Here is a 20,210-nt window from a genome sequence, read left to right as displayed (position 1 = left end):
GACTTCCCTGTCTCCATCTCTGGGGGTAGGCTACCTTGACTACACTTCCTCACACACTGTTTCCTGTAAAGACTCCATCCCATTCTCCCAGTTTCTCCGTCTCTGACCCATCTGTTCTTGATGCAACCTTCCACAACAGCGCTTCTGATATTCTTCCTTTTCCCTCAACCGAGGATTCCCCCGCCCCCCCCCGCCACTGTGGTTGATAGGGCCCGCAACCGTGTCCGACCTATTTCCCACACATCTGCCCTCACCCCTACCCCTCCCTCCCAGAACAGCGACAGGGTTCCCCTTGTCCTCACTTTCCACCCCACCAGCCTCCACACCCATGATAACACCACTAAACACATCTTCCCTTCCCTGTCAACATTCCGAAGGGATCGTTCCCTCCGCGACACCCTGGTCCACTCCTCCATCACCCCCGACACCTCATCTTCCCACAACACCTTCCCATGCAATCACAGGAGGTGTAATACTTGCCCTTTTACCTTCTCTCTCCTCACCATCCAAGGCCCCAAACACTCCTTCCAGGTGAAGCAGCGATTTACTTGTATTTCCTTCAATTTAGTATACCATATTGGGGAGACCAAACGTAGATTGGCTGACCACTTTGCAGAACACCTCCACTCAGTATCAAAGCATAACCCCGAGCTTCTAGTTGCTTCCCATTTCAGCAACCCCCCACCCCCGGTCTCATGCCCACATTTCTGTCCTTGGCCTACTGCAGTTCCAGTGAACATCAGCGCAAGCGCAAGGAGCAGCACCTGATCTTTCGATTAGGCACTCTACCGTCTCGCGGACTTAACCTTGGGTTCAACTGTTTCAGAGTCTGACTGGCCTATTTTTTATAATTTTATTTTGTTTTTTAACTATGAGCCTGTTTTTTTATGTGGCCATTACTCTGCCCTTAACACTCTCTCAGAATCACAGAATCGTTACAGCATAGAAGGCGGCCATTCCGCCCATCGTGTCTGCATTGGCTCTCTGAAAGAGCAACTCCTTCAGTTCCATTCCCCTGCCTTCTCCTCATAACCCTGCACATTCTTCCTTTTCAGATAACTGTCCAATTCCCTTTTGAATGCTTCAATTGAACCTGCCTCCACCACGTTCTCAGGCAGTGCATTCCAGACCTTAACCACTCGCTGCATGAAAAAGTTTTTCCTCATGTCACTTTTGCTTCTCTTACCAAATACTTTAAATCTGTGCCCTCTCGTTCTCAACCTTTCACGAGTGGAATCAGTTTCTCTCCATCTACTCTGTCCAGACCCCTCATGATTTTGAATACCTCTATCAAATCACTTCTCAGCCTTCTCTTCTCCAAGGAAAACAGTCCTAACTTCTCCAGTCTACCTTCATAACTGAAATTCCTCATCTCTGGAACCATTCTGATGAATCTTTTCTGTACTCTCTCCAATGCCCTCATGTCTTTCCTCAAGTGTGGTGCCCAGAATTGAATGCAGTACTCCAGCTGAGGCCAAATTAGTTTCTTGTACAAGTTCAACATAACTTCCTTGGTCTGATACTCTATGCCCCTATTAATAAAGCCCAGGATACTGTATGCTTTATTAATTGCTCTCTCAACCTGTCCTGCCACATTCAGTGTCTTATGCACATATACACCTAAGTCCCTCTGCTCCTGCACCCTCTTTAGAATTGTGTCCATTATTTTATATTGTCTCTGCATGTTTTTCCTACCAAAATGAATCACCTCACATTGCTCTGCATTGAACTTCATCTGCCACCTGTCTGCCCATTCCACCAACTTACCTATGTCCTTTTAAAGTTCCACACTATCCTCCTCACAGTTCACAATGTTTCCATTTTGCGTACCATCTGCAAACTTTGAAATTGTGCCCTGTACACCAAGGTGTAGGTCGTTAATATATATCAGGAAAAGCAAGGGTCCCAACACTGCTCCCTGGAGAACTCCACTACAACCTGCTCCAGCGACCCGGGTTCAATTCTGGGTACTGCCTGTGTGGAGTTTGCAAGTTCTCCCTGTGTCTGCGTGGGTTTCCTCCGGGTGCTCCGGTTTCCTCCCACATGCCAAAGACTTGCAGGTTGATAGGTTAATTGGACATTATAAATTGCCCCTAGTATAGGTAGGTGGTAGCGGAATATAGGGACAGGTGGGGATGTGGTAGGAATATGGGATTAGTGTAGGATTAGTATAAATGGGTGGTTAATGGTCGGCACAGACTCGGTGGGCCGAAGGGCCTGTTTCAGTGCTGTATCTCTATAAACTAAACTAAACTAAACTTACTCCAGCCCAAAAAACATCCATTAACCACTACTCATGGTCTCCTGTCACTCAGCCAATTTTGTATCCATGTTGTTACCGTCCCTTTTATTCCATGAGCTACAAGTTTGCTCACAAGTCTGGCACTGTTGTGTGGCACTGTATCAAACACCTTTTGAAAGTCCACGTACACCACATCAACAGCATTGCCCTCATCAACCCTCTCTGTTACCTCCTCAAAAAACTCCAGCAAGTTAGTTAAACATGATTTTCCCTTAAGAAATCCATGCTGGCTTTCCTTAATTAACTCACATTTGTCTATGTGGCTATTGATTTTGTCCCTAATTATTTTTTCTAGAAGTTTTCCCACTACCGAGGTTAAACTGTCTGGCCAGTAGTTGCTAGGCTTATTTTTACACTCTTTTTTGAACAAGGGTGTAACGTTTGCAATTCTCCAGTCCTCTGGCACCACCCCCGAGTCTAAGGAAGACTGAAAAATTATGGCCAGTGCCTCTGCGATTTCCACCCTCATTTCCCTCAGTATCCTTGGATCCGGCTCTGGTGCTTTATCCACTTTTAAGTACAGACAGCCTATCTAATACTTCTTTATCAATTTTAAACCCCTCTGGTGTCTGATTTACCGCCTCTTTCAATATTGCTTGGGTTGCTTCTTCTTCCTTGGTAAAGACAGATGCAAAGCATTCATTTAATACCTCAGCTGTGCCCTCTGTCTCCATGTATAAATCCCTTTTCTGGTCCCTAATTGGCCCCACTCCTCCTTTTACCACCCTTTTACTATGTATATGCCTATAGAAAACTTTGGGATTTCCTTTAATGCTAGCTGCCAGTCTCCTTTCATGCTCTCTCTTTGCTTCTCTTATTTGCTTTTTCACTTCCCCCTCTGGACCTTCTATATTCAGCCTGGTTCTCAGTAGTATTTTCTACCTGGCATCTGTCATAAGCACACTTTTTCTTCTTTATCTTAATCTCTATCTCTTTTGTCATCCAGGGATCTCTGGATTTGTTTGCCTTTTTCCCTTTGAGGGAACATACCTTGACTGTGCCCGAACTATCCCTTCTTTGAAGGTAGCCCATTGTTCATCTACCAGTTTTCCTGCCAGCTTTTGACTCCAATTTATTTGCCCCAGCTCCATTCTTACCCCATTGAAGTTAGTCTTCCCCCAGTTAATTATTCTTACCCTGGATTGCTCTTTGCCCTTTTCTGTAGTCAGTCTAAGCCTTATGATACAATGATCACTATCCCCTAAATGCTGTCCTACTGATACTTGATCCACTTGGCCCATCTCATTCCCAAGAAACAGGTCGAACAGTGCCTCTTTTCTCGTTGGACTAACAACATACTGTTGGAGAAAATTTTCCTGAACACACTCTAGGAACTCTTGCCCCTCACTGCCCTTTACACTACTATTATCCCAGTCTATGTTTGGATAATTAAAGTCCCCCATTATAACTACCCTATAAGTTTTGCACCTTTCTGTAATTTCCTTGCAAATTTGTTCCTTCATGTCCTTCCCACTAGCTGGTGGCCCGTAGACAACACCGAGCAATGTAACCGCATTTTTTGTTCCTTAGCTGTAGCCAAATTGATACTGTTCTCAACCCCTCTGGCACATCCTTTTTCTCCAGCACTGCAATGCTCTCCTTAATTAATACTGCCACCCCTCTGCCTTTTTTCCCTTTCCTATCTTTCCTGAACACCTTGTATCCAGGAATATTGAACACCCAGTCCTGTCCTTCTTTGAGCCAGGTCTCTGTTATAGCCACAACATCATATTTCCACATGACAATCTGTGCCTGTACCTCACCAGTCTTATTAACCACACTCCATGCATTCACATACATGCATATTAACCCTGATTCAGACTTTATTACTTTCTCCCTTACTCTGACCCCACCTAATAACATACTATTCCCTACTCTTGTGCTATCTCCCCCAGTATTCTTTGCATCTAGGTATTTCTCTGTAATAGTTGCTCCTGGTTCCCACACCCCAGACAAGTTAACAGTTTTGCTTCCCTCCAATCTGAGCTCCCTCTCAGGTTCCCATCACCCTGGCAATTTAATTTAAACCCTCCCCAACAGCACTAGCAAATCTTCCTGTGAGGGTATTCGTCCCAGTCCGACTAAGATGCAACTCGTCCATCTTATACAGGTTCCACAGTTCTCTTATTCTTCTGCTCGCTTGCACATGGGACTGGGAGTAATCCTGAAATTACTGCTTTTGAGGTCCTGCTTTTTAATCTCCTTCCTAGCTCCCTAAAATTTGCTTTCAGGACCTCATCCCCCTTCTTACCTATGTCATTGGTCCCGATGTGGACCACAACCTCTGGCTGTTCACCCTCCCCCAGAAGAATGTCCTGCAGCCACTCCATGACATCCTTGACCCTGGCACCAGGGATGCAACACACCATCCTGGAGTCACATTTACTGCTGCAGAAACTCCTGTCTGTTCCCTTAACTAACAAATCCCCTATCACTACTGCTCTTCCACTCTTCTTCCGCCCATCCTGTGCAGCTGAGCCACCTGTGGTGCCACAAACTTGGCTGTGACTGCACTGCACTGAGGAAGCATCATCCTCACCAGTATCCAAAATGGAAAACCGATTAACGAGTGAGATCATCTCAGGGGACTCCTGCACTACCTGTCTGGTTCTCTTAAACTGCCTGGCGGTCACCCATTCCCTATCTGCCTGCATACTTCTAACCTGCGGTGTGACCACCTCCCTAAACGTGCCATCCACATAGTCCTCCGCCTCACGGGTGCACAACAGTGACTCCAGCCGCCGCTTGAGTTCCAAAACCCGGAGCTCAAGCTTCTGCAGCCGTTGACACTTACTGCAGATGTGTTCGTCTAAGTCACGTGGTGTGTCCATGACTTCCCACATGCCACAGGATGTACATTCCATTCGGCAGAACTGCCCTGCCATACCTTAACTTTACAGACTATTTATTATAAATAGAATAGCTTACCAGGTACTCACCAAACAGCTCCTTCCACTGCACCGAAGCAGAAACCAAATACTGGAGGGTTAAAAAAAGTATGAAATAAAGTAGAAAAATGGAGGACTTCCTCCCCCCTTCACTGAACTCGCCACTCACCAAACTCAAATCTCCACACTCAGCTTGCAGTCTGCATACCATTTGCAGGCTGCACTCAGACCTCTGTATTTATACCTTCTGAAGCTGAAACTGCAGCAACCAGATTTGACTGGTCAGCTACTTAACTAATCAGCTACTCTCCAGTACAGCCTATTAATCCCTGCCTAAGACTGTAAGAAACTTACTTTACTTTCTTAACCCTACTTTATCTAGAGAGTAAATCCCAGTTAAATGCTAACTGCAGACTAGACTTTTATAAAAATAACAACACTTAAAATCTCCACTCACCAAACTCGAATCTTCACAGTTAGCTTGCAGTCTGCACTCTCTGGACTAATGCTTTGTCTTTCACCATTAGCATTAATACGCTGTTTGCCTTTGTCCCATGACAGCTTTGTTATTTCATCTCTCCTGCCCTCTGCCGTATTACACACCTTGCCTTTTGTTCTCTTCCTCACCAAACCCCACCCCCCACCTTCATTTGCTTAAAATCTCATTCTTTTCTAACCTTTGCCAGTTCTGATGAAAGGTCACAGACCTGAAACGTTAGCTCTGCTTCACTCTCCACAGATGCTGCCTGACCTGCTGAGTATTTCCAGCACTTTCTGACTTTAGCTGGATGTTGGGTAAAGACAGATTTCACCTTCCTCGCCATAATATAGACCTTCTATCTTGGCTCAAACATAGTATCCACTTGGTCAAGAAACCAGTATTCTTGAGTTGCCTACACCTCAGCATGAGTGGCAGCCTTTCAGAGAGTACAGAAAAAATTGGACAGGACTGCAGAGTGGAATCTTTTGCAAATCAAGTACTTTGAGATAATGACACTAATGTAATAAAGAGTATAAGACAATAATCAAATTTAAGGGTGGATCAGGTAATTATGGTTTGAATACTTGACTTGATCAGACAAATTCTATTTGACTCTACTCCCTGGTTCATTTAAATATTGTTTATATTTTTCTAAACTTGAAAGTATCATTGTCAGTTGTTTATATTGGGAGGTTTTCCAATGTGTCTAAAAGCCATGACGTACATAAGGGGTTATTGACTACCTTTGTGACATTTATCCTGCAGTATTATAGGAATGTAGTAACAAGTTGCAGGGAAATTCTTTTTTATGTTCAGGTAAGTACCGGAGTTCATTTTTTCTTGGTATTGATTTGTTTAAGCTATTGAATGAACCCATGGCCTGCAGGACAAATTAGGAGTTGCATAGCTTTTGAACAAAATATTTTTATCCTGAGGTCAGTCCACCTCCTTCCCTCTATGGTTCACAACAACATGCGTCAAGTAAGCACAAGACAGTTAAGTGTAGGGAAGGACTTTATTTGTATAGTACAGATGATCAGTCCACATAACACAAAGGGTAGCAATTTGTTTTTCTGTCCCTCCTGCTACCACACTTAGCCCTGCAACTTAACCCCTTTTTACACACTAGTTGTTTACCACTAACTGGTATTTCATGCTTAGACAGATCCTTCTAACTCCCTTATAAGATACATCCTGTCTAACGATTATTTCAAAGCATCTATACTTTGGACTATATTCTTCATTAATCACCTATGATCAATGTCTGTTCTAGCCACCCCCACCCTTGCATTTCAGTTGATAGCCAGAAATCTTTGTTCGTATTCCATTTTCACCTTTCTTTGTTTCCTCCTGGTCCATCAATCACTCTTGGTTACTTTAGTTCATTATGGCTATTGTAATTCATTATTAACACAACTCTCCAACATGTCCAACAGGATCCAGTTCGTGTACCATATATATCCCTTTATAAGGCAGTCCATCTATAAGAAACCCCCTCCCATTCCCCCCAAAAAACTGTATGAGGGTCAACATTAGGGAGTCTTTATCCACTAAAATTCTCGCCTTCAATTATTTGTACATGCTAACTAAATGTTCTCTCACAATTCATTCAACATATTTTTATCTGCTTCGCTTTCCTGCACTGACAGTTAATTAGTAATTCTCAGTTCTGACTTCAGTTCTCACTCCCACTGCTGATTTTACATATCTTGTCCTTGCATTCATTGACTAAAACTACAACAGTGACTACACCCTTAAAAGTATTTATTTGGATGTGAAGTGCTTTGGGACATCTTGATGTTGTGAAAGGCACTGTATAAATGCAAATTCTGTCCTTTTATTGCCTATCTCTGGTTTAAAATGAGCAGTGGGTGTTTAGACTAAAATCTCAGGTATAGATATTGCAGCACCGGAGGAGTGGTGCAATTCCTGTTAGAAATTTTATGTCATAGTGCTGGGTATCCTTAGTGAAGTTGCTTTTCTAGAAAGGAAAGCGGAAGGAGAAAATGACCCAAGTATAAGCTGATATCTCTCTCCCTGCCACACACACATATTTACACAAACAATCACACACATATTTTTATACCCTGAGGGATATAAGTTTTTAGTCTTATACATAGGTTTGTGCAATAATAATATCTCGAGTCATATTCACTCCTCCCACACCCTGGATTTTACTTTCTTCTTGCTACATTAGCCTTCCAAATACCACAAATCCACTTTGACCACTTAATGCTACTTTGTAACCATAGAGATAAAAAGAAAACGATCTGGTTAAGATTTATCTTTATAGTTTTCTTTATCTCGTTAGCTGATGGGTGATGAAAGAACTTTACCGCTGTTCGGTGCAACTGATATGATTATACTGAGATTGGAAACTTGTATTGGGTGTGAAGTGAAACCTAATCAATCTAATGTTTTTAGGAAGGATGGGGAATCTCTAGTTCTTTTATGAAAAGTTTCTCAATATTTTAAAGAAAATCCCTATACACTAGAGCCCATACAGTGCCTCGGTTTATTTTCAAGATTTATTTATTTAGCATGTACACACTCAACATATCATTTCAGCCATCCTAAGTTATTATCAGCACTCGTATGCTAAGTGTGTAGATCACCAGATAGTTTAATTAGTGATATGGTTTGTATTTGACCCCGCAAGGACTGGCAATCATAGGATCATAGGAAATAGGAGCAGGAGTAGGCCATTCAGCCCATCGAGCCTGTTCTGCTATTTAAACAGATCATGGCTGGTCATCTACCTCGACGCCATTTTTCCCCACTATCCCCATATCCCTTGATGTTGGTAGTATTCAGAAATCTATCAATTTCTGTCTTGTACATGCTGAACGATTGAGCTTTCACAGCCCTCTGAGGTAGAGAATTCCCCTCCAAGTATAGAAATTCCTCGTCAGCTCAGTCTTAAATAGCCTGCCCCTTATTCTGAGACTGTGTCCCCTTGTTCTAGACTCACCAATCAGAGGAAACATCCTACCACATCTACCAGCACGCCCTGTAAGAATTTTGTAACTTTCAATGAGATCACCTCTCATTCTTCGAAACTCTAGAGAATACAGGCCCAGTTTCTGTAATCTCTCCTCATAAGACAATCCCGCCATCCCAGGGATTGGTCTGATGAACCTTTGTTGCACTCCCTCTATGGCAAGTATATCCTTCCTTAGATAAGGAGACCAAAACTATACACAATACTCCAGGTGTGAGCTCACCAATGCTTCATAAAATTGAAGCAATACATTTTTACTCCTGTACTCAAATTCCCTTGTAATGAAGGCCAACATACCATTTGCCTTCATGGGAGCTGAGTGTGTGTCTGATACAAGGTGCATAGTAACTTGCAGATGAGTATCCGCCATGTTAGTGTGCGGGGAACATAATATTCTGCAACTGAATTTCAGAGTGCATGATGTTACAACTGAGGTAGTAGAGGTGTGCAAAGGAAACCCGACCCAAGTCCGAATGCTGGACCCAGAAGCCCGACCCGACCTGAACCCGACACATGCCATCGGATCCCATCAGGGTCAGGTCAGGTAGCAGGCCTTTAACCATGTACTGATGTAAAGGCCTGCCATCCGACCCCACCCCGATGGGTCCCGACGACGTGTGTCAGATTCAGGTCGGGTGGGCTCGGAACTCCGGGTCTGGAATTCGGGTTCGCGTCGGGTTTCCTTTGCACACCTCTATGAGGCGGGAGGAGTACAATGTTTATTCTAGTTCCACTTCTCCAAGGGCCACAACATATATTTAAATTTTTTCCCCATTTACTAAAACGGCCAATCATAGACTTTATTTTTATCCCAGAATAAAAACACACCAACCAGGTTTCTTTAATAAACAACAAAATTATCAGTTTATTATAAAACAAGTCTTAACCAGTAATGTAGTAAAGCATAAACACACAGATTGAAATATTAAAGTTCCCTTTTTACCATAGCCCCTCACACTCTCTCCCTCTCTCTCTCTCTCACACACACACACACACATATACACTGGTTAACTGGAAAAATAAAAGGGATTTTTGTTGAGAGCTCTGTTAGAAAAAAAGCAGACAAAAAATACTTAGGGTGAATACTTGCTCATTCTTGAAGAAAAGAGAAAAGGTATGAAATGATGTCCTTTGTTTTGGTTTGGCATCCCAAATGCGTATAGACAGCTGTCACTGGGATCTTCCTGGAACAGTTATTTCCAGGCGATGTTGAAGAACAGTTTGGCTAGGCTTTCCAAGAAATGCAGCTACAGAGGCTTCAGATCGGCCTTACAGCAGAAATGTGGCAACGGGTTTCAGTTCCCACACATTCAATATGCAGGGTTTCTTCAAACACAGGGAGAAAGAGGAGACTGACACACTGGATATGCAGGGTTTCTTTCCAAGAGAGAGAGATGAGCTGGGTGTTCTTGGCAGGCAAAAACCAACTGTCTTTTGTAACAATTCAAAGTGAAACCGAAATTCCAGAAGTCAAACCTCCTGACCTTTATAAATCTTGACCTGTCACTTCTTTGTAAACATCTCCCCAAATCCAAACAGCAAGCTCCCTGCTGGTATTTTATCTGAAAACAGGTGCCTTCCAGTAAGGGCTTACAAGCCAAATCCAGGAATCCTTCTGTTGACCTCTTTTTTAAAAGAGCACAAAGTTCAGTATTTCTTCAAGCTTCCAGATGAATTAATGCTCATAATTCAACTGTAAGTCCTTGAAAACATATTTTACAAAGAATAGAAGCACTCTCCTAACAGTGAGCATATATTGGAGGCATATGCTCCCCAGGCAGAGCTTCCAAATTTGATTAGCTTTCTCAGCAGTCTTAAGTAGATTTTATTTAGTAGAAGGTCATGCCCAAGTAAACAAAGTGAGCATCATGTTTAAGCAGTTGGTCATTTAGGATGCGGTACTAGCGTTGTACAAGTGAAAACGTAGCACACAGTCTTTGTGGTACTTGGTTGAAGATGTCATTTCAGGCAGTACTCCGCTGTAAGTTTCATATCATTAGTCAGTGTGGTTTCCAGGGTGTGATTTCCGTAATCTGGTCACAGTCTGATCGTTTTTATATAGATTAAAATGGAATGGTGCTAGAACTGATCCCTGAGGGAGGCCATTAGGTTGGTATGTCGATGAACTGGTGCAATCACCCCTGTGTGACTCTAAAAACCATAGCAGTACTTCAACCATCCAGATGGCTCTATATAGCAGGACTCTGATATTTTTGCTAGCAGATAAAGATGAATAGATAAAGATGAACGGAGTCAGTTGCCAGCGTTCGCCAGAGCTGGCGGGCAGCCATAAAGACGGGGCTAAAGTGTGGCGAGTCGAAGAGACTTAGTAGTTGGCAGGAAAAAAGACAGAGGCGCAAGGGGAGAGCCAACTGTGTAACAGCCCCGACAAACAAATTTCTCTGCAGCACCTGTGGAAGAGCCTGTCACTCTAGAATTGGCCTTTATAGCCACTCCAGGCGCTGCTTCACAAACCACTGACCACCTCCAGGCGCGTATCCATTGTCTTTCGAGATAAGGAGGCCAAAGAAGAACTTCAACCATCCAGATGGCTCTATATAGCAGGACTCTGATATTTTTGCTAGCAGATAAAGATGAAAAAATTGCTTGTTTAGACAAGTTTTTAAGCATTCTTTAGGGCAGCCCAACTCTGAAACGATACAGTAAATCAGAGTGGTCAGTTATTTGCTATTTCATCTTAGCAGTTGATTTGGGTATATTGTACAATCAACAAAGAAATGAGCATAGTGTAAACCTGTTAGAACAAAAAATTTTAGCTCTTCTCGGAAATGATCCTGCTGGGAATTTCCCCAACAACCCCACAATAATGTGTTAAAAGTATACCTGGGTTTCCCCATGCTTTTATTCGCCACAATACATTACTCATAATTAGGTAAGAAAAGTTGAACTATATAAATAGAGGAACCAGGAAAACCACACAGTATTAACAACAGCAGTTGTATAGTGTATGAGCTAGATCTTTTTAATTTAAAATTCTACAACTTTTATTTTAAAAATAAAGGAGTATAAAATTACATCTTCAGGAAGGCGATAAGCATAAAGAAGTTATTTTCAACTTAAAATTGTTTGAAAAAAAAATCTGGCGATGGTGGAAGTGAGCCATTTGCATAGCAAGGTAGGTGGATATATCATTTCTAATGTTGAGGATATTATAGGTTGTCTCTAAAAGGTTGTAATAGAGTTCGTCGAAGTTAGCCAAAAAATCCTAGATGTTCCAGTAAAAGAAAATTGACAGCCAGGGAGCAGTTGGTTCCTGTAAGATAAGGGCAAGTTTTAAAAATCTGTTCAGAACTTTGGAATGGAATCAGATTTGAAGCCGTGTAGCCCTGGTTACACTCTTAAGATTTGCTTTCAATTTAGGAGATTTTTTGAAAATTAATTCATTGTAAATAAAAAGCACAAAAATACATACAAATTGTTGCTTAAGGAATCACATTCAGAAAGATCTCTGAAGTAAAAGAATGTTTGTAAAAGTAAAATGTTGCAGTTGATCTGCAAGAAGAAAGGGCTTTAAAATTGCTACTTCTACATATTTGGACATTCAATAGTTATCAATAAATAGCTAATGTACAATAAAACTTACCAATTACATGAAAGTGAGCATCCCATGCCAAAAAATAACTAAAATGTTGGTTTTATTGTTTTGAATTTTAAATTCATTTGTAATTACATTTTGAAAGATCTTGATGCATGTAGCAACGATGTTTTCTGACTAACCCAACATTTTACCAGAACCAAGATATAGATCACAGAATAGGTAGAATTGGGTGCCATAAACTATTCACAGTTCTCAAACTGTGGCATAGCTAACATAGTCTTGTATAAATTCAGCCTGGCTTTTTTGCTGAACTGTAGCCCAATATCACTCAGTGGGCTGAATTTTACGGGCCCCCCGAGACAGGTTCAGTGGACGGGGTCCCATAGAACTGCAATGGGGGTGGAGAGTCCGTAGCCTTTCTATTGCATCGAAATTTAGTTGGGGGTGGATGACAGCCTTTCCTGCTCAGAAGCCAATTGAGGCCCTTAAGTGGCCTATTACAGACCAATTAAGGGCCTGTTCCTGCCGCCACTGGGATTTAACCAGCGGCTGGCGGTGCTCTTGACCTTGCGGGGAGCTCACCTTGTAAAACGAGGCAACCTCCCTGTGGGCTTGGGAGGTGGAGACCCTCTTCCGTGGGCCACAAATTGCCCACGTATGGCCCGCACTGGGAAAAGCACCACAGATGTTAAACCCCTCCCCCTGTATTAACCGCAAACCCTCCCTTGGGTCCTGCCAGTCTGGCGCTGGCGACCCTGTTTCACTTACCTTGGGTCCTGGCTCCAGCGCTGGGTCTGGCTCCAAGGCCTCTTGCAGTACCGACAGTGGCCACTGCTCCCAGTGGCGTTGCTGCTACTACTGAGCTGCCGGTCCTGTGATTGGCCGGCAGCTCTTGCAAGTGGGATCGCCGTCTTTAAAGGGACGCGGATCCTGGCGCCGGACACTTAAATGTCTGAGCACCGTCAGATCGCGCCGGGGGTCTTCAAAGGGCTGAGGCGGAATTCCCAGTGCCTTTTCAGTCCAGCACTGGGAGCCCTGCCAGCACCACAAAATTCAGCCTGGTATATTCGGAAGAGATGGGATGAAAGGGGGAAAAGACAGGAAAAATAAATAGTCCAGCGCAGTAACATAATTTTTCCAGTCTTCTCAAGTCATCTGTCATGCCATTTGGAAATAACATGGGAAGTACCTACAGTGAATGTAAATCCCCTTTAATTCCTTTTGAAGGTGCAGCGTTATACTTGTTGGTTTTTGTTCAATTTAAGAAGTTGAAAGTGAAACAAATATTAATCTCTGTGTACTTTGGTTTACTTAGGAACAACTCTGTCATTAATATTCCTACAGTAATAATGTAAAGTACATCTTGAGTAAACGGTAGACTTGTTTAATAAGGGTAATGTACTTCAGTATGATTTGTATATTGTTCCATATAAGGCCCATAAAAGGGTTAGAAAAATGAAGTCTAATTTGAATACTACAAATTGAATTCTTGAAGTGTCTCTGACTAAGATAAGTTTTGAAAATAACAATGTAAAATTGTACAGTGATAGTAAATTATAATATGACTCAAGTTTTGTTTTCCACATTTTCACAGAACTGAAGAATTGTTGAATACAAGTGACCTTACAACACTAGTATATTTTAGATTTTCAAGCAACATAAATTGCCTTGACTGCCAGCCCTTTATTGTGAAGACTTGACATTCTTGCTGCTTTTCACAGACCATTGCAGAGGTTTTAATATGGCTGTGGCCTTGAAACAGGTGTTCAATAAAGACAAGACTTTTCGCCCCAAACGCAAATTTGAGCCAGGCACGCAGAGGTTTGAATTGCATAAAAGGGCACAAGCATCACTGAATGCTGGTCTAGATTTGAAATTAGCAGTGCAACTCCCTTCAAGTGAAGATCTCAATGACTGGGTAGCTGTACATGTGGTAGATTTCTTCAACCGTATTAATCTGATTTACGGAACTGTATCTGAATTCTGCACTAATGGCACATGCCCGATAATGTCTGGAGGGCCTCGGTATGAATACAGATGGCAAGATGAGAATAAATACAAAAAACCTACTGCACTGCCGGCACCAGAATATATGAGTCTTCTTATGGATTGGATTGAAACCCAAGTGAATAATGAAAACATATTTCCAACCAACATTGGTGAGTTGAAACAATCAAATACTACCATTTGATTTTGCTTTGCATTTGCTCTTGATCAATTTTCTCTGAGAAAATGTCACTTTGCACATCTCACTAAGCCACAACTGTAACAACAGGCCAAAAGAAATGGCTTAATTTTTTTTTGTTTGTGTCACTGTCATTCAGAAAATCTAATCACTACTTCATGAAAATGAATGAGTCCATTCAAATTTAAGTTCATGGCAGGGCAGAGGAGAGGGCAGCTTAAAGGAGCCTATACATACTAGGTGTGAATTGATGAAACAGTATCTGATGAAAGAAAGTTTTACATTTCAGTGGCATTGGTTGACTTGCCATCATTTCAATATTGATCTCTTGGTTGCTCCGCTCTTCTGTTTAATCTGATATAACTTTAGATAAAGTTAGCCAACTGTGTGAGTGGACAGTTTGGTACAATTTACGTTTACTGTGTTCGTATTCATCAGACTGGAATATAATCTGTTACTGCTGCAGTAAATAGTATGTAGATCATAAACGAATTTCCAGACACAAAACAGGAAAAGTTGAAAGTGCACAGCAGCTCTATCAGCAACCGTCAACATAGACCGTTCAACCTCAAGCCTTTTCCATCATTCAGTTAGATCATGGTTAATCTGTATCTTAACTTCATTTACCCACCTTGGTTCTGTAAACCTTGCTTAATAAAAATCTAGCAATCTTGGTTTTGAAATTTTCAAATGGACTTAATCTTAACAGCTTTTTGGAGGAGGAAGCTCTAGGTTTCCAATATTCTGTCAAAATTGGGTTTATGCCGTTACTGCTTTTAAAAAAAATCCTCCTCAAATCTAAGGTTTGAATCCTGCAAGACTCTTCTGTTTTGTGTAATACTTGGTGAAAGATTGGTCTGATTCATAGTAGTTCATGCAGATTTACTCTGTGGAAAGTGCAGGCTTTCATATTTTATTTCAAATTTTATTCACTAAATGCACAAAAACCGCACCAGGAACTTCAAATACACAGAAAAATTCCTGTCTATATTGCATAGAAATGTTGGACTGTTGGCACCATTCAATGCTAGCAAGAACATTAATTTACGTATTTTTTCTTTTCTCTCAGGCACCCCCTTTCCTAAGAACTTCCTGCCAGTTTGCAAGAAGATCCTTTCTCGCCTTTTCCGTGTTTTTGTCCATGTGTACATACACCACTTTGACCGAATTGGCTTTATGGGTGCAGAAGCGCATGTTAATACTTGTTACAAACATTTTTACTACTTTGTTACGGAGTTCAATCTTATAGACAACAAAGAATTAGTACCCCTGGTAAGTTACTTTACAGCTATATTTATCAGTGTGGTTTGTTTGATGGGTTTCTTTAGAGTAGTAGTTATTTCTGGTCAGTTAGCCACTCTTTCTTGAAATTTTAAGTGCAGTGTAATACAGTGTGTATGTTTGTATAATGATGCTTGTGGAAAATGGGACTGATATTATGGAGGCTGGTGGTAAGCTGAAGTTGAATTGATGAACTCTGAGTAATTAATGTTTGTCGATTTGGAAATGCCTTTTTCATCTTTACACTTGCAGAGGTTTAAACTTTTTTGTTCAGACAGGTGTTGAAACTACTGAGAAATCTACATAGGTAGAGTTTTTGTTTTCCCTCATCCAAGTTTCATTAGTGAAGCAGGCTGGCTACTCAATCATCAACAATGGAGTACTATGGAACTACCCGGTTCAGGTGTTGGATTACTGAGTCTACCACAGAGAGCTGACTTGGTTCAGAACTTCCATTGTTGGTTTTTCATCTTGGAGCCACATCAACTCCAGCAATACCCTGTTTAACTCACCCAGGATGCATAGTCACTAGCTGATAATCCATTGTCTTTAAATGGTCATATTGCTTGGCCAACATCCAGTACTGGATGAGCAGAAATTTCCTCCAACTAAATGGGAAGAGCAAAGGCATTCTCTTCCGTTCCCACCACAAACTCCGTTCCCTAGCCACTGACTCTATCCCTCTCCCTTCAGCTGCCAAGGCCCAAAGTTCTAGAATTCCCTCCCTAAACCTCTCTACCACTCGACACTCCTTAAAACCTACCTGTTTGCCCAAGCTTTGGTCATCTACCCTAATATCTCTTTATGTGGCTCGGTGTCAAATTTTGTTTGATAAGACTCCTGTGAAGCGCCTTGGGATGTTTTATTATGTTAAAGGTGCACTATAAATACAAATTGTTGTTGATCATTAGACCGGTTTGAATTCCTAGTTGGACAGCAAGAATGAGAAGCTCCTCATAAATGCGTGGTGAGCACCAAAAATTGGCATTAAAAGTGTGTGTACGTTACCAGAATCCTGACCACAACATTGATGCATAGTGTACCTCCCTGAAGGTTCTACTGGTTTGAGGTACAAAGTTTCTGCAACTCAATCATGGTATGCACTGAGTCCTGAATACCAGAAACTTATAACAATGGATTTTATAAACTTTCAACCATCAGAAAAAGACACTGTACAACAGCATACTGGTCAGCTAAGCAGAATCTCATCATATTTATGGGACCATAATATAAACTAATAAGTATATAAGTATATTATATATTTATTAGTATATTAGGATACTAATAAATCCAGGAGGGAATTCAGCAGAAATTTCTTTACCTATAGGTTAGTGAGAATATGCAGCTTGCTAATACAAGGAGTCGTTGAGGCCAGTGGCATAGATACATTTAAGGGGAAGACAGATAAACACATGAGGGAGAAAGGAATAGGAGGATATGTTGATAGGGTTAATTGAAGTATAGGATCGGGAGAGGCTCGTGTGGCGCATAGACACATTATTCACTTGGGCCGAATCGCCTGTTTCTGTGTTGTACATTCTTTGTAAAACCATGAACAATCAAAACAAATAAAGTTGAGTTTATTGATTCATGTTTTGGGTGCTACTGAAGCTAGCAGTTCCATTATTCAGCATAGGTGCAGTTGTTGTATAAAGAGTGTGGGTAAGCACCTATAAAAGAAAGGGCTTGCAGGCCTGTTTACATAATTATTTTGAAGCAGTTAGTTGATATTGCATAACACCAGATTAAATAGACACATCTATTGTGTCTTTCATTGGGCCTCCTAATTATTTGAAAAATACTTTTAATAAATATGAATCCAACTTTTGAAGCTTTCAACGATTACATTAACAACTCCAGTAAATATATTTTAAATTAAGAACATGCTGGGAATGAACAACAAGTCAATCAGTACCTGAAAGAGAAGGATATCATGAAGTTTTCTTTTCTTTGGCCTCCTTATCTCGAGAGACAATGGGTAAGCGCCTGGAGGTGGTCAGTGGTTTGTGAAGCAGCGCCTGGAGTGGCTATAAAGGCCAATTCTAGAGTGACAGGCTCTTCCACATGTCCTGCAGAGAAATTTGTTTGTCGGGGCTGTTACACAGTTGGCTCTCCCCTTGCGCCTCTGTCTCTTTTCCTGCCAACTACTAAGTCTCTTCGACTCGCCACACTTTAGCCCCGTCTTTATGGCTGCCCGCCAGCTCTGGCGAACGCTGGCAACTGACTCCCACGACTTGTGATCAATGTCGCAGGATTTCATGTCACGTTTGCAGACGTCTTTAAAGCGGAGACATGGATGGCCGGTGGGTCTGATACCAGTGGCGAGCTCGCTGTACAATGTGCCTTTGGGGATCCTGCCATCTTCCATGCGGCTCACATGGCCAAACCATCTCAAGCGCCGCTGACTCAGTAGTGTGTACAAGCTGGGGATGTTGGCCACCTCGAGGGCTTCTGTGTTGGAGATAAGGTCCTGCCACCTGATGCCAAGGATTCTCCGGAGGCAGCGAAGATGGAATGAATTGAGACGTCGCTCTTGGCTGACATACGTAGTCCAGGCCTCGCTGCCATAGAGCAAGGTACTGAGGACACAGGCCTGATACACTCGGACTTTTGTGTTCCGTGTCAGTGCGCCATTTTCCCACACTCTCTTGGCCAGTCTGGACATAGCAGTGGAAGCCTTTCCCATGCGCTTGTTGATTTCTGCATCTAGAGACGGGTTACTGGTGATAGTTGAGCCTAGGTAGGTGAACTCTTGAACCACTTCCAGAGCGTGGTCGCCAATATTGATGGATGGAGCATTTCTGACATCCTGCCCCATGATGTTCGTTTTCTTGAGGCTGATGGTTAGGCCAAATTCATTGCAGGCAGCCGCAAACCTGTCGATGAGACTCTGCAGGCACTCTTCAGTGTGAGATGTTAAAGCAGCATCGTCAGCAAAGAGGAGTTCCCTGATGAGGACTTTCCGTACTTTGGACTTCGCTCTTAGGCAGGCAAGGTTGAACAACCTGCCCCCTGATCTTGTGTGGAGGAAAATTCCTTCTTCAGAGGACTTGAACACATGCGAAAGCAGCAGGGAGAAGAAAATCCCAAAAAGTGTGGGTGCGAGAACACAGCCCTGTTTCACGCCACTCAGGATAGGAAAGGGCTCTGATGAGGAGCCACCATGTTGAATTGTGCCTTTCATATTGTCATGGAATGAGGTGATGATACTTAGTAGCTTTGGTGGGCATCCAATCTTTTCTAGTAGTCTGAAGAGACCACGTCTGCTGACGAGGTCAAAGGCTTTGGTGAGATCAATGAAAGCAATGTAGAGGGGCATCTGTTGTTCGCTGCATTTCTCCTGTATCTGACAAAGGGAAAACAGCATGTCAACGGTCGATCTCTCTGCACGAAAGCCACACTGTGCCTCAGGGTAGACGCGCTTGGCCAGCTTCTGGAGCCTGTTTAGAGCGACTCGAGCAAAGACTTTCCCCACTATGCTGAGCAGGGAGATTCCACGGTAGTTGTTGCAGTCACCGTGGTCACCTTTGTTTTTATAGAGGGTGATGATATTGGCATCGCGCATGTCCTGTTAAGTCCACAGCTGTTACAAAAATTTCTAAATTCACTTGTAACAGCCCTTCAAAACACTCCCACAGGGGATGCTGAGACCAAGTGGGCCCACATCAGAGACGCCATCTATGAGTCAGCTTTGACCACCTACGGCAAAAGTGCGAAGAGAAATGCAGACTGGTTTCAATCTCATAATGAAGAGCTGGAACCTGTCATAGCCACTAAGCGCATTGCACTGTTGAACTACAAGAAAGCCCCCAGCGATTTAACATCCGCAGCACTTAAAGCAGCCAGAAGCACTGCACAAAGAACAGCCAGGCGCTGCGCAAACGACTACTGGCAACACCTTTGCAGTCATATTCAGCTGGCCTCAGACACCGGAAACATCAGAGGAATGTATGATGGCATTAAGAGAGCTCTTGGGCCAACCATCAAGAAGATCGCCCCCCTCAAATCTAAATCAGGGGACATAATCACTGACCAATGCAAACAAATGGACCGCTGGGTTGAGCACTACCTAGAACTGTACTCCAGGGAGAATGTTGTCACTGAGACTGCCCTCAATGCAGCCCAGCCTCTACCAGTCATGGATGAGCTGGACATACAGCCAACCAAATCGGAACTCAGTGATGCCATTGATTCTTTAGCCAGCGGAAAAGCCCCTGGGAAGGACAGCATTACCCCTGAAATAATCAAGAGTGCCAAGCCTGCTATACTCTCAGCACTACATGAACTGCTATGCCTGTGCTGGGACGAGGGAGCAGTACCCCAGGACATCATGAAGTTACATTGATAATTTCAGTTCAGAAATTATGCTTTCTGATAAAGATATGCCTGACCACAATTTTCCATCATTATTTTGTAGTCGAGGTTCCACTGGTGTAAGATAGCAAATGATAGTTCTATAGGAGCTGAATTAGAAATGGAACCGATTAAACTAACTGTGTATTTTTGGGCTGAA

General features: G+C 42.5%; 1 protein-coding gene across 4 annotated transcripts in view; it reads left to right on the top strand.

Annotated features, from left to right (window-relative positions):
* Positions 1 to 20,210, top strand: part of mob3a (MOB kinase activator 3A) — a 40,428-nt gene that overhangs the window by 13,228 nt on the left and 6,990 nt on the right. For 2 of the 4 annotated variants that reach the window (XM_068015818.1, XM_068015822.1), the window contains 2 exons: positions 13,826 to 14,390; positions 15,486 to 15,688. In XM_068015818.1, coding sequence (XP_067871919.1) covers positions 13,973 to 14,390; positions 15,486 to 15,688 — 621 coding nt within the window. In that variant the 5' untranslated portion in view covers positions 13,826 to 13,972. Of the gene's footprint in view, positions 1 to 11,639; positions 11,809 to 13,182; positions 13,432 to 13,825; positions 14,391 to 15,485; positions 15,689 to 20,210 lie in introns of those variants that run through there. The other 2 variants (XM_068015820.1, XM_068015821.1) reach the window with 2 other exon arrangements.

This window comes from Heterodontus francisci, chromosome 36 (genome assembly GCF_036365525.1).
Source record: "Heterodontus francisci isolate sHetFra1 chromosome 36, sHetFra1.hap1, whole genome shotgun sequence".
NCBI lineage: Eukaryota > Metazoa > Chordata > Chondrichthyes > Heterodontiformes > Heterodontidae > Heterodontus > Heterodontus francisci.
This window is presented reverse-complemented; position numbering and strand designations above follow the sequence as displayed.